This window comes from Sus scrofa, chromosome X (genome assembly GCF_054392235.1).
Source record: "Sus scrofa isolate SSC_HxYL_T2T_F1_AM1 chromosome X, Sscrofa_HxYL_maternal_Yorkshire_Landrace_v2.0, whole genome shotgun sequence".
In the NCBI taxonomy this organism is placed as follows: Eukaryota; Metazoa; Chordata; class Mammalia; order Artiodactyla; family Suidae; genus Sus; species Sus scrofa.
Window position 1 is genome coordinate 61,109,714 of NC_139401.1, and position 14,891 is coordinate 61,124,604.

Here is a 14,891-nt window from a genome sequence, read left to right on the forward strand (position 1 = left end):
TGTAAGTCGAGAAATTACTATATATTTAGCTCTGACATATCATTTTCACTCCAGTGCCATACTTCCAACTGCCTTTGGGGCATTTTTTGATATACCTTGCTATCATTATCAATTCGATCTCTCTAAAATCAAATTAATCACCTTCCCTACATTTTCCTTCATCTGCTTCTCTATCTTTAAAACTTCAAGTCCCAATTTCTCAATAAGAAAATTTAAAAACTCTATTAATTTACCTATGCAACCCTAAAATTTTCTTTCTCTGAACTCATATGATATACTGATCTGTGGGTCACACATGCATTGGGAGACAAGCAAGGCTTGGTGACAAATACAGTGGCATTTTCTTTGAGTCTCTGTTAGGCAAGAAAGAAACAAATAGTCACTAAATTAGGTAATGTACTATACCATATGCATAAAAGATTAGTATTGGCATCTGCTCTCTAGGAGTACAGTCTGGGGGAGGGGAAGAGAAAACAGAAAAGCAGGTATTTAACAAAAAAAAAGTAGTAAGTGTTTTTTTAAAATGTAAGTGCAAAGGGCTGTGTGATTACAAAAAAGGAAATAGTATATTCAGCTTATTGAGATGGGAGGGAAAAGGATTTGAAGAGGAGGCAAAAACCGAGATACACTGTGAAGGATGAATAGGCCTTTGTAGGTTAAAGAAAAGAGGAAAATCATTTCAGATGATGGGAATAGCATCTGTAAAAGTGAAAAGAAATAAGAAAGTATGCATATTCAGTGAATTGAAAGAATTTTGGCATGAGTAGCCTGGGATGGAAGGTAGGGCAGGGAAGAAAGAAGAGTTGAAGCAGGGAATGTAAGATGGGGTTGCTCAAAACGTCATTTTGCTCTATAAGCCATTTTGGGGAAATTTTAATTTACTCTAAAGCCTAGTGGGAACACAAATGAATTTTCTCAATTAAGGAGTAATACCTTATTTGTGCTTAAAAATAATATGAAGGAGAGATCAAAGCAGACTGCTTATGTATTCATTTGTAAAATATCCATTTTACCCCTACTATTAGACAGGTATCATGCTAGGCACTGGAGATAATATTAAGCAAAATTAGGCTTGGACTGTGCCCTTGTGTCTACCAGCAGTACCACAGTGTTAAACACTGAAGAAGTTATGATAAAACATAATAGGTTGCTCATATCTTTAATATGGAGAGAAAATAAATATACTTGAAATATTTAGAGACCAATTAAGAACTAAAGTAGGTGGTGGAGTTCCTGTCATGGCTCAGCTGTTAACGAACCCAACTAGCATCCATGAAGATGTGGGTTCAATCCCTGGCCTTGCTCAGTGGGTTAAGAATCTGGCATTGCTGTGAGCTTTGGTGAAGTTTTCAGATGTGGCTCAGATCCCATGTTGCTGTGGCTCTGGTGTAGGCTGGCAGCTACAGCTCCAATTGGACCCCTAGCCTGGGAACCTCCATATGCCATGGGTGTGGCCCTAAAAAGACAAAAAGACAAAAAGAAGAACTAAAGTAGGTGGTAATAACTATAAATTCCATAGGGCCTTACAGAAGTAGAAGCTGCAGCATTATGAAGTAGCTTCCTAGACATAGTGGGATTTGAACCACATCTCAAAAATGGCTAAGACTTAAAGCAGAGGATGACAAGAGGGAAACAGTATAAATTAAGGGCTCATGAAGCAGAATTAATGCAATAAAAATGAACGAAATTGTGGTCTTGAAATGAGTGATGATATTAAATGGCTGAAGGGAGCCAAGTTGTGTAGGGACAATCTGTAGAAGTCACCTTGGTATAGCAGAAATTATACTAACTCAGAATCCTAGATTTGTGTCTCAGTTACACCTCATCTAGATATGTTACTTGAACACATAAACACTCCTATGAGCCTCAAATTACTTATCTATAAGATGAGGAGATTATATTTTCAGGTGGCTTCAAATCCATAGGAATCTTTATAGTACTTTATAAGTATTTTGCTCTAAATCTTTACATCTATTAGAAGTAAGAGCACCCATGCACACAAAGATGATACTGATACAGAAGTTGAAGGGTCATATTCTCCCCCTTGAAAGCCCTCTCACCAAGAGTCTGCCTTGATGTTCATCAATGACTTTGCTTATTGGGAAGGTAGAAGATAGTTATTTTATGGGTCAAATATCCTTCCATACATACTTTTTTATGGTTGTTAAATCTATTATGAAATATTTCAGCCATATAAATATTATAAAGAATATCATTTAACAAAAACTATGTGCCCACTACCAAACTTATTATATATATATTTATATATATATATTCATTGTTATTTACCCAATACAATTTTTTTCTACTGTACAGCATAGTGACCCAGTTACACATACATGTACACATTCTTTTTTATCCCATTATCATACTCTGTCATAAGTGATTAGACATAGTTCTCAGTGCTAAATTGCAGGATCTCATTGCTAATCCATTCCAAATGCAATAGAACGTCCTGTGTGGCTCATAAACTTAAAAATAAAACACCGCAAATATAGTTGAAGTCTCATTTATCTCCCTAAGTGAATCCTTTCTATATCTTGGAGGTAACTTACATTTAGTGTTTATAATTTCCATGCCTGTTTTATACTTTTATTATATGTACAAATATCTACAAAATGACACTCCTTTTTTTTGTTTGTTTTGCTGTCCTTTAGCAAAAGGAGTTCACACATAGGCCAGTGCGTATCTGAGCCATAGTTGCAAACTCTGCTGCAGCTTAAGCAGTGCAGGATCTTTTAACCCACTGTGCTTGGGCATTGATCAAACTAAAGGAAATTATCAATTCAGAAATGAAGGGACTAAGAGAATAAGAAACAGAGAAGAACTAGAAAAATAAACAAAAACCAAAGTGGCAATAAATACACACTATCTATAATTATTTTAAATGTAAAGGACTAAATGCTCCTCAAAAAATAGATAAAGTTTGGCTGTATAGATTAAAAGAAAAGACCCAATTTCATGCTGCCTACAAGAGACTCATTTCAAATATAGAGACACACACAGCCTGCAAGTGAAGGGATGGGAAAGATATTCCATACAAATGGAAATGAAAAGAAATCTGGGGTAGCAATGATTATATAAGGAAAAAAAAAGACTTTAAAACAAAAACTGTAACACGAGACAAAGAAGGACATTACACAATGGTAAAGAGAAAAATCCAATATAATACTTATGTACCCAACATAGGAGTACCTAAATTGACAAAGTGAATATTAATAGATATAAAAAGAGAAATTGAAATATGAGATTAAGATGGTAGAAGCTCATCTCTTCCTATTAATAAATCAGGAATATATATACAAATGAAATAATCCTTGCAGGACACCTACTGGATATTTGCAGTAGAAACCAAACATCTGAAAGGACAAGAGGGATTACCTCATAACTGGGTAGGATGAAGGGGAAAAAAGAAATGGAAGTGGGTCAGGATGTGCTCCTCTGGGAGATAGCTGAAGAGGAGGAAATGTTTGTACACCTGGGGAAGTGCCCTCACCAGAAAGGAGATCAGCAGAGACAGCAAAGCAGATTTGGAGGCTTGGAGGAGAACACAGCAGCTGTTGTGTCAGGTGGGACAGAATCAGATTTACACAGATGGTCCATGCCACCACTCTGTGTGACCCAGGCTGAGATATGTTACTGTGGTATGAGTGGTGGGCTGAGTGCTGGAAAGTGATGTTTAGAGAAGAGACCTTAACAGAAAGCAGGGGTTGACTGTGTAGAGGCAGCCTAGAGGAGATGAAGGGCATAGTGCCACAAGGAATATTGGGAAGGTGGTCCAGGTGGGCATGGAGGCTAAGCACCATTGCTAAATGGCATATGAGGAGTGGTACTACCATTGCTGCCTCTTTACCCATTCAGGTCCCTGCATCTAGGCCATGGGAGAAGCTCCTGCCTGGGCTGGGCCACTCACCCAGACCACTGTTCCACACCCTCCTGCCAGAGTGAGACCTGCTTGATTGCTGCCCAGGTGACCTCCTGTCTGGGTGGGCTCATGCAGCCCCAATTATGCCCCACCCTACTCTGTGGGAAAGTGGCATATGCCCCAGTTGCTACCTCACACACATCCTCCCTGGACAGGCTCCTGCACTTCTGCTGCCTCAGATGGGTTGCCTGCATGCAGAGATGAGGTTGAAACCACAGCTGAGCCACAGAGGTCATACAGTTAAGGAGGAAGTGATGAAATCTCTCCTCCCAGCTGCAAGAACTGCAAATATAAACCTCTGCTTATGGCTTTGCCAATTCAGTGTCTGTGGAACATTCAAAAGGACAACAAGTGCTCCCAGACCTGTGAGAGGTCAGGCTTTAGCAACTGTGGGTTCAATGGGAATATACACATAAGGGTTGGACCAGGCCAGAGCCTAAGCTGCCTCCATACTTCCCACAGCAGGCCCAAGTACATGACTACAGCAGTCTGGGGACCTAACCTCAGTGGATCTACACTGGCAGACTGGAGAAAACAATTCCTTACATACATCAAGGCAAATTGCTGGCATACCCACAGTTAAGGTGGGGCCAAGAGCAATTCCAAAAATAGTGTACTTTGTGAACCTGCACAAATGAAAGATAATACAACAGTGGACACTCACAGGTAAAACTCTCCAGTAGATAATTATTCAAGGGCTTTTCTCCTAGTGGAAATTCTCCAATCCCACCTACTTGGCACCATATATCAGAAACACAGCTCGGAACGAGATCTGAAAACTCCTACTTCAACAACTAGGGAACAGACACTGCCTCTGACAGGTCAGTGACAACCACAGAGCAAAGAGGAGACTCCATTCAACATCCATTGCAGCCTCTGGTCACTACAACATCAATCGCATCTCCTATGAAGGGGATAGTGGTATCATACAATGAGGAGAGAGGTGGAAGTCCTCCATATTTAAAAAAGTAATCATATCAAAAATTATTGTACACGAACATGCTTCCTAAGTCATCCTGAGCCCACAGCCACTTCTAAACATACAAACTGACATAGTCCTAAACACCAGAGGGATAAGACACAGCTCCACCCACCAGTGGGCAGACACCAAGGCTTCCCACCAGGAGGACTACACAAGCACTGGACCAAACTTATCCATCAGGGGAAAACACCAGAAGCAAGAGTACCTACAATCTTACAAACTTAAGAAAGGAGACCACAAACACAGAAAGTTAGAAAAAATTGAGGTTACAGAAAAATATGTTTCAGACAAAAGAACAAGATAAAAATCCACAGAACAACTAAATGTAGGGGAGGTAGGCAATGTAACTAAAAAGGAATTTAGAGTAATGATAGTGATGATACAAGATCTTGGAAAAAGAATGGAGGCACAGATCAAGAAGTTACAAGAAATGTTTAACAAAAGCTATAAGACAATGACAAAAACAAACAAAAAAAGAAGAACAATACAATAATTGCAATTAAAAATACTCTAGAAGGAATCAAAAGTAGAAAAATGGAGGCAGAAGAACAAAGAAGTGAGTTGGGGGTTCACAATGTGGCTCAGTGGAAATTAACTCAACTAGTATCCATGAGGATGTGGGTTTGATCTCTGGCCTCACTCAGTGGGTTAAGGATTTAGCATTGTTGCAAGCTGTGGTATAGGTTGCAGATGCATCTTGGATCTGGCTATGGCATAGACCACCAGCTGCAGCTCCAATTCGACCCCTAGCCCAGGAACTTCCATATGCCACAGATGTGGCCACCCCCCCAAAAAAAAAAATTAAGTAGGCTGGCAGAAAGAGTGGTATATATCATTGCCACAGAAAATAATAAAGGGAAAAAATGAAAAGAGATGAGGACAGTCTAAGAAACTTCTAGGACAACATTAAATGTACCAACATTCACATTATATAGGTCCCAGAGGGAAAAGAGGGAGAGAAAGGGCTGAGAAACTATTTGAAGAAATACCAAAAACTTCCCTAACATGGGAAAGGAAACACTCAGGTCCAGGAAGCACAGAGAGGCCCATACAGAATAAATCCAAAGAGGTACACCCCAAAACACATATTAATCAAACTAACAAAGATTAAACACAGTATACATACTACTATATAAAATAGATAATAACAAATTCATACTGTATAGCAAAAGGAAACCTACTCAATATTCTGTAATAACCTATATGGGGAAAGAATCTGCAAAGTCTATTGGCTGAGGGCAAAGTTGTACTCAGGCCACAATCAGAGCATAAAGCCCCCAGAAGATAAGCTGAGGTTCCAACACTGGTCAATCTCTCCAAACCCCAAGTTACAAGGAGGACCAGAGGACCAGAGGTCAAGAGCCAAGAGTGTACATCACAAAAGGATGAAAGTGGAGCAAAGGAACAAGTAAAGAGGTGCCTCAGAAGCTTGTTGTAAACAGCTTTAAGACATTTATGAGGCATAGGGTGCCTAGTTTGTGCATTTCTCCAGTTGGCTTAAATGGCCAGAGAAAAGATGGAGAACCCCTATCTTCAGCACATACATGCTATTCTCTGATAATGTTGGTCCTGGACTTCACTTCATTGGTGAGGAATCTAATGGGTTAATTCATGAGTGTTCCTGAGATGGAGGACGGTTTTTCACAAGGTTTTATCTGGCCCCTAATCCTTTACTGCACCAGAAACTGGGGCTGACTATGGTGCTAGTGGAAGTTCAGACCTCTTCCATTTTGCTTTCTAGTTCTCCATCTCAACCAGCTGGGGCTGGACAGAGGGCTAGAAGATGAGGAATGTGCTTTAGGCAGGACAGGTGGTGCACTGGAAGTAGCAGATAAGTGAATCTTCATAGATGTTGGCATCTGGAAACAGAATGCCATGGGGTTTGTTTCCTTAGTAACTGTTTCCATATTTTTGCAGGGGTAAAGGTGATAAAGATGCCCTCTGTATGGAGATTGTCTTCTCTGGTGCTCGAAGATGAGTGTTGGTTTCACACTGTAATTCACACTTTACTTCCTCGGTAAACTTCAGTGGGTCCAATATTTTTGCTCATGCAAGTACTGGAAGGCTGCTGGTGGTGTGCTGAGGGGTGGGGTAGTAGCAAGAGTAAATGCCACCATTGGGGTAGAATGGAGAACAGCAGCCAGTTATACTCATAGATTCAGCAATGGTGATGTAGGCTGACCAAGCTTACTGTCAATAAGAAGTGAGGTGCTGGCTTGCTAGGCTCTATTTTGGGGTTGCAGTTGATAGGCTAGAAAGGCAGAGATTGAGAAAGCATTGAACATACTTCCTATTGTATCATCACTGTCCAATTCCGCTGCACTTTAGGAGGATACTCAAGTCAGTTATGAAATTCATGGTGATTGTGCCCAGGAGCACTTACACTGAAAATCAGATAGTGGATCTCTTTGAGAGAGTGGTTATACCCTTGAGTTTTGGTGTCTGATTTCTTATGTTTGAGTCCCAGCACTGCAAATTACTGAATGACCTTGGGCAAGAAACGTAACCACTTCGTGCCTCAGATTTTTATAAAATGGGGACAACAGGAGTTCCTGTTGTGGCTCAGTGGTAATGAACCTGACTAGTATCCATGAAAACTTGGGTTCTATCCCTGGCCTCATTCAGTGGGTTAAAAGATCCAGCATTGCCATAAGCTGTGGTGTAGGTTGCAGCCATGATTTGGATTCCACAATACAGCTGCTGTGGTATAGGCCAGCGTCTACAGCTCTAATTCGACCCTTAACCTGGGAGCTTTCACATACCATGCGTGTGGCCCTAACAAAAAAAGAGACAAACAAAAACGTGGATAATAATAGCATATATCTTTTAGAACTTCTGTAAGGGTTAAATATGTGAGCATTATATGAAGTACATAGTTCAATGTGTAGACCATAGTGAATGCTCAGTCAGTAAGGAGAAGCTATTATACTTTGGCCCTTTCAGATATGTCCTCACCCTAATGCATGTGTCACAGAGAAGCATATATTAGAAGGCATCAGGCAACAGGCCAAATGCAGAGCCATTAAGGGGCCTAGAAGTCATTTTTTTTTTTTTTTGTCTTTTTAGGGCCGCACCCTTGGCATATGTAGTTTCCCAGGGTAGGGATTGAATCAGAGCTACAGTTGCTGGCCTACACCACAGCCACAGTAACACCAGATCCAAGCCGCATCTGCGAACTACGCCACGGCTCACGGCAACACTGGATCCTTAACCCACCGAGCAAGGCCAGGGATCGAACCTGAGTCCTCATGAATGCCAGTCAGATTTGTTTCCCCTGAACCATGACAGGAACTCCCTAGCAGTCATATTTTTAAAGGGATGTGGTGCCTTGTCTGGATATCATTAGGCAGGAGTGCACTTCTCTGTACTTTTCTCTTGGGAACATATAAGCAGCCATTTGTATCCTTGAGGACCCCTTGGCTGCCTCTTCACTTTTCCCTGGTGCTGCCATGTAATTTATGTTCCTTCTTCCTTTGGGATGGATACAACCACCTGCCTCCTGTGGATGCGTTTCTTCTGCTTTCTGAATGGAACTCAGACGCCTCCTGGTGGGCAATATAGTTGAGTCAGTGTTGGCAGTAGGACCCAGAGTAGTGTCCAGGGCAGTGTCTTAGGCCCTTGAGGTTGTCAGGGTTATGGGGTTTCAAGCTCAGAAGGCTAAGACTAAGGATGTATGGAGGCTAAGACATAACTGCTGCTGCACTGGGCGTGCACAGCAATGTGGGGAAGGTTCTGTAACAGGTGCACCCCCTCACTAGCAGGGAGCAGCATCTGCCCAGATGGCAGAGTTAGTGGGTCAGGGCCAGAGCTCAAAACTGTCTTCCCAGAGCACCTAAGCATGCTATGACATGGATTAGAAACATGGAAGCCCTTACTTAGCACTACTGGAAAAAAGAAGGTTCACAGCACAGCTGGTCCCAACGGTGCAATAGGATGACCAACCATCCTACTTTGCCTAGGACCAAGGGATTTCCCAGGATGTAGAATTTTCAGCTTTAAAACCAGAACAGTCCTGGGCGAACTGGGACATGTTGGCTACCCTACGAAGGAGTGCAAAGCTGTCTCTCTCTCTCCATTATCATCTTTTCTACCTGGTGCTCTGCCAATTCAACATGGGAGTCGGTGAGAGCTATACCAATTATACAAGAGGTCAAATTAGAAAGTGGGAATGCTGGGGAAGAAACCAAAGCTTTTAGGCAGAGAAGTAACATCACCAGACAGATGTTTTATCACTTCAATATTTTATTATGAAAAAATTTCACGGAAAGCAAATTTTACAGGTAGCACCTATATGCCCCCACTTAGATCCTAAAATTAGCATTTTACTGGACTTAGTTTTATCACATATCTTATTCTTCTATCCATCCACCAATCCACCTAATTTTCGATGCATTTCAAAATAAATTGCAGACATTGGTATACTTACTCTTCTAAGCATTTTCTTGGTTTAGTGGAATCAGATGGACCCAAATTTGAAGGCACTTGACTTCTACCATCTTAAATTTTCTCATCTCTAAGTTGCTGACTCTGAGTGTTGGTAGGAAAATTTGATTTATTTACTTTATGAAACACTCAGATAACGCTTTCTTTGTGCAGCTCATTAGCATTATCTCATTGAATCCTAATAGCAATCTAATAAGGTAAATTATATTATTACCCCATTGTCGAGATGAGGTTCCAAGAAGTTAATAAGCTCAATGAAGGTCACACAGCCAGCAAATGGCATTGCTGAGAGTTAAATCCAGACTCTCTGACTTTAGTATCCATACTCTTAGCCACCACACTCTGCTGCCTCCCATATGTGATAAAGTGTGTTAAAGCAGTTAGCATAGTGCCCACTAAATTATGGACATCCAGTGCATTGTGATTATTGCCTTTTTTGTTTTTTAAATTTTCACTGCAACTCCACATGTAGGTATTATCTCCAGTTTACAGATTAGCAAACTGGAGATTGGACAAGTTTGATAACTTGCTCAAAAAAGCACTGCTAATAAATAAAAGATTTGGGATTTGAAGCAAGGAACAACTGGCTCATGGGTCAGTATCATTTCCCTATGCAGTACAGGGAGCACTAAAGTGCACACGAGCCTAGGCCACCAATAAGGAATTCTTGTTTAGGAATGGTCTTCCTTCTTTAGCCAGAGCAGAAAAGAATGTGGCAAAAGAGGAGCTTCCACCTTGTTCCCATGAGGGGCCCGTGTCTTTTATAACCATGAAACAGACCCAATGGCAAGTGGCAGCAGAGCCTCTGAGTCTCTTCAAGCTCCAGGAAAGGAACTGTGATTCTCAGTTTTCAGCTTTATCTCTGTGGGAGGCCCTACATGGGGAAATCCCTTCCCTATTGTACACGTTCTCTTTCTCCCCCTTCTTTCTCCTCCCCCTTCACTTCTTCCTCCTCTTCCTCTTCTTCATCTACAACCTCTTCATCATCATCTTTGGCCTCTCTGGAAGCCAGTCATAATTGTTATCATTTTCTTCCTCATAGCTACCATTTATTGAATGTGTCTCAAGTGCTGTTCTAGGTACTTTACATATATCATTAGCTCAATTAATCTTCTCAACAATGACATGAGGAGAGGACTACTACTATTCCTACCTTACATATGAGAAATTGGAGGCCCAAAGAAGTTAAGTAACTAAGCTAAGGGAACCTGGCCCTGAGTTAACAGTCTTCTGAGTTCACCCTGGGAGATGCTGATTATTGCAAAGATGATGATAAATGCTCTGGGAAAGCTAAGGGCATAACAGTAAAGGGAACTGGACTTTAAGAGCAGCATTGGTAAAATTGTCTGGCCTTTCCCTGTGGAGTGAGCACCTATCCTTAATGTAAAAGTGACCCATCTGGCACAAAGCATGTATACAGTTCACCCCCACTATGTCAAACATGTAAAGAGGGCCTCAAACTGAGTTATTCCCAGGTTGGAAAGCCTGGGTTCTAGTTGTGGCTTTACTCTTAACCTGCTAAGTGACCTTGGGCAAGTCAGTGCTGATAATTGCTATGTCTTATCTGTAAAATGTAGTTCTACATGCTCTATGAACAGTACAGGGCTATTAGTGTGAGCATTACATGAGAATATTGAAGAGGTGCTTTAAGTATAAAGCATTTTATTAAATAGCAAATAACTTCCCTTACTCTCCTCTTCTTCTCTCTTTCCTCCACCCAATTTGTCTTTGTATTTTACTCTATTTTTGTTCCTTCTCTTCCTTTCTTTGTTCTTCCCTAACCAAGTCTTGGACTTACCTGAAGAACTGCTCTTAGAAGAAACACAGGCTTTAGAGGAAGACTCTAGGTCTGACTCCTGGCTTTGCTCCTTCCTAGTTGTTTGTTTACCCCTTTTGAGCCTCATTTTTATCATCTATAAAGATAGATAACATAACGCCTTCCTGGCACAGTTGTTGGGTGATAGTCTGCAACTATGACCAACAATTCCTCCCATCTTTGACATACAGGCAGCTCCTCCCATCAAGAGGTGGAGTCTTTTGGAGTTACTGTAGTGGTGCAGTGGTTAATGAATCTGACTAGGAGCCATGAGGTTGCGGGTTTGATCCCTGGCCTTGCTCAGTGGGTTAAGAATCCAGCGTTGCTGGTGAGCTGTAGTGTAGGCTGCAGATGCGGCTCGGATCCTGCGTTGCTGTGGCTCTGGCATAGGCGGGTGGCTACAGCTCTGATTAGATCCCCTAGCCTGGGAACCTCCATATGCCACAAGAGGGCCCAAGAAATGGCAAAAAAAGACCAAAAAATAAAAAAAGGTGGAGTCTTTGTTCCCCACTCCTTAAATCTGGGCTGGTTCTATGACTTACTTTAACCAGCAGAGTACAGCAGCAGTTTTGCTGTATGACTTCTGGTCTTATGCCACAAAAGAGTTTGCAGCTTTGGTTTTCACCCTCTTGGAAGACTGCTGCCACATAAAAAAAGTTTGATTACTCTACTTGGAGAGAGAGGCCCAATGAAGAAAGAAAGGCCCTGGAGTATAAAATATTACAAAAGGAGGAAGGAAGCCCCATCAGCCTACTGCTATTTCAGCCACCACAGCTGAGGTACCAGATATGAACAGACATATTGTATCCTTCAGCCACAGCCAAGCTATCTGAGGCAACACCACATGGAATAGAAATAAGCCATTCATAGCAAGTCCTGCTCAAATTGAAGAATCATGAGCAAATAAATGTTGGCTCTTTTAAGCTACTAAATTTTGGGGTGGTTTGTTTCACAACAGATAAATGAATGCAAAAAATTAAATAAGGTAGTAGTACCCCACCCAGTGACTGGCAGGTATAGGTACTCAACAGATGATTGTTTCTTTTCCATTCAGAAGTAATCCCTGGGAAATGGCTGACCTGGCTAGTTGTGCTACAACTGACCTCCAGTCTGCCAAGGATGCAGAGAAGGACCTCTTTTCCTTTATTTTGCAGGGACCTGCTGAGGCCTATACAGGTTAAGTTGTTCTCCAAGTTACAAGTTGCATGTCCTCCCTTTGCCCAGAGTGATTCTAGGCCACCTCAAAAGCAGGCTTGTAGCTGAACAAAATCTGGGTGATAGAAAAATATCAGCTAAGACAAGTATTTCTTTTGACTGGTCATCCAAAGGTACAATGGAAAGAAGGAAATTAATACTTTTCAAGTACTATATCCCTGGCATTGCTCATAACAGCCCCAGGAGTAGGTACTATTATTTTCCCCATTTTCCAGATGAAGCATGGAGAAGTTCCTGTCAACTGTTGGGTTTCTGGCAAATATTGCAACAGTTTGATATACAGGATATTAATTAGGGAGCCCTTAGGATCAACACTTGTAGAAGATAAAGGAAGAGAAAGAGACAGGATTGGAGAGAAGGGGCTGTTGAACTGCAACTCAGTCTTAATAGAAACTATGGGGAGTTCTGAAGTTGGGATGGCCCTTCAGAGTTGTTTCCTATTGTATTCCTGTATCAGACCAGGCTTTTGCATTTCTACATCATTCACTGGATTCTTAGTGGCTGATTTCAAGTTCAGAGCTATTTTAACAACTCCTGTGATCAATCCATCTGAAAAGGGAGAAAGGTTTAAAAAATGATTATGGAGGAAAAGTAGGGGAAAATGGACTCTGAAACCAGACAAATCTGGGTTCAAATCCTAAAACTTCTCTTACTAGCTGTCTGTTTAACTCTTCAAGTTATTTAATTTCTCTGAGTTTTGATTTACATTTTTGGAAAGTGGCAATAAGGATACTTAGTTGGAAAATAAAATAAAATCATTTATATAATCATCATACATAGAGACCTGACAGAGTAGGTGGTGAATAAATGGAAATTATTCTAAAAACAGGGTATATTAGTATGCAGTGGTGTGCCTGGTTTTCTCATTTGTAAGGTGGAGTGAATAAGGAAAAAAGACATTACATCTTTTCTGTTACCTAGTACTTGTAGGCACTCAGTCAGCATTTACTCCAATGAACAAATGTTTATTTAAAAGGATTTGTATAGATGTAACATCTTACTTTTAAAAAGCAGAGGGACCTTTTATATATTATGAACACACAGACACAGTGGCAACTTAAAACTACAGTTAAGAAAGGAAGGAAAAATATCCCCTCTTGCCAGCCAGGGACTGATACCTGGAGCTAAAACTTTTTTCAGTCAGCCAGTCCTCATTCCCATCCCTCAAGTTTGAGAGTGACTTGACTAGAGATCTGGCTTTGGTGTAGGGAAGAGCTATAGGGCTTTGGGAATCTGGTGACTTTTCTTTTGAGAGGGAAAACCACTTGCACAATCCACAGGAAAGGGGACGGCCAAAAGCTGACCTGAGGCTGCCTTAGAGAAGAGGGCAGACCCAAGAGAGGGAGGGATGACTGTAGAAGAAGTCCCACCTACCTGCATGTGGAAAGTGATTGGCATTCCTTTGAATCTCAACCCACTCTTCTGACCACTAAGATATACCTTTTGAGGAAGTGCCATAGTAATGGTTTTGAACTAAAGAGAACACAAATGTCAGCCTGGGGCCTCTCCAGCCTAAGGCAGCCCCTGTAGCAGAGCCCTCAATAACTTAGGCAATGAGTTAGATAGAACTTGTAGAGTGGGTCAGGCTCCCTGATTTCACTGTGGGGAACATATACTACTGATTTTCAAAAACTAGGGTTATGGGTGAAAATCCCACAGATTTTAGGATCCCCAGATACACAGCCTGGTACCTGAGAACTTTAGTATATCTGGGAGGTGAGGGATAGGGGGTGCAGAACTCAATAATAATTGTCAGGCTTCCCAAATGAATATGAAAAGGAGAGCTTGTCAAAGCTACCTTTACCTCTGGGCCTTGAGGATGAGATGAGGGTGTGAGTAAGGGAGATATATGCACCTAGCCTATTGTAAAGTCCGGCAAGAAGACTGTTGCTAGACTTCAGAGGCTAAGGCAAAAGTATAAGGAGAGGGCACACTGAAGCATTCACCTGAAACAAGATATGTTTGTTTCATATCCTCAGCCCTCAGCCCTTAGTCCCCAGGCCTCAGGCACAAGAGTCAGAGAATCACATCTGGGACTTCTGCTCTTCCCTTAACAAGGGCCAGGGTTGAAATACAGATGAGAGAGAAGGGATCTTCAGACACGACTGTCACTAGCACCTGAACCACATCTCTTTCTAAACCAGAAACCCCAAGAACAGAAAGAAATGAGAGAAAAATGGGAGAGGGGTTGTGCTTCCATTACATTAAATAGGAGACTTCATAGAGGTGGGGGAGGGTTATTTCACATCAGGATATCAAGCACTCTGGCCAAGGGGAGGGGTTTTGAGCAGCAGAGCTCTATGTGTACTCCTTCTCCTCATTCATCCTGCTTCCGTTTTGGCTTTTTGGGGTTCCTGGACCGACTCTTGGCTTTGCACAGAGGGCATATAGGTGCATTCCGGTGAATTTGCTGATGACATGACAAGCAGGCCTGGTGGGGGACACAGGAAAAAGACAGTTAGTGGTCAGATTCCTCTAGACCATGGTTCATCCTGATCCCCCAGGATCCC

General features: G+C 41.6%; 1 protein-coding gene across 3 annotated transcripts in view; it reads right to left on the reverse strand.

The window, feature by feature from the left end:
• Positions 1-13,325: 13,325 nt before the first annotated feature.
• Positions 13,326-14,891, reverse strand: part of ZC4H2 (zinc finger C4H2-type containing) — a 74,486-nt gene continuing 72,920 nt past the window's right edge. For all 3 annotated transcript variants that reach the window (XM_085006080.1, NM_001243282.1, XM_085006079.1), the window contains one exon: positions 13,326-14,812. In XM_085006080.1, coding sequence (XP_084862206.1) covers positions 14,699-14,812 — 114 coding nt within the window. In that variant the 3' untranslated portion in view covers positions 13,326-14,698. The remainder of the gene's footprint in view (positions 14,813-14,891) is intronic.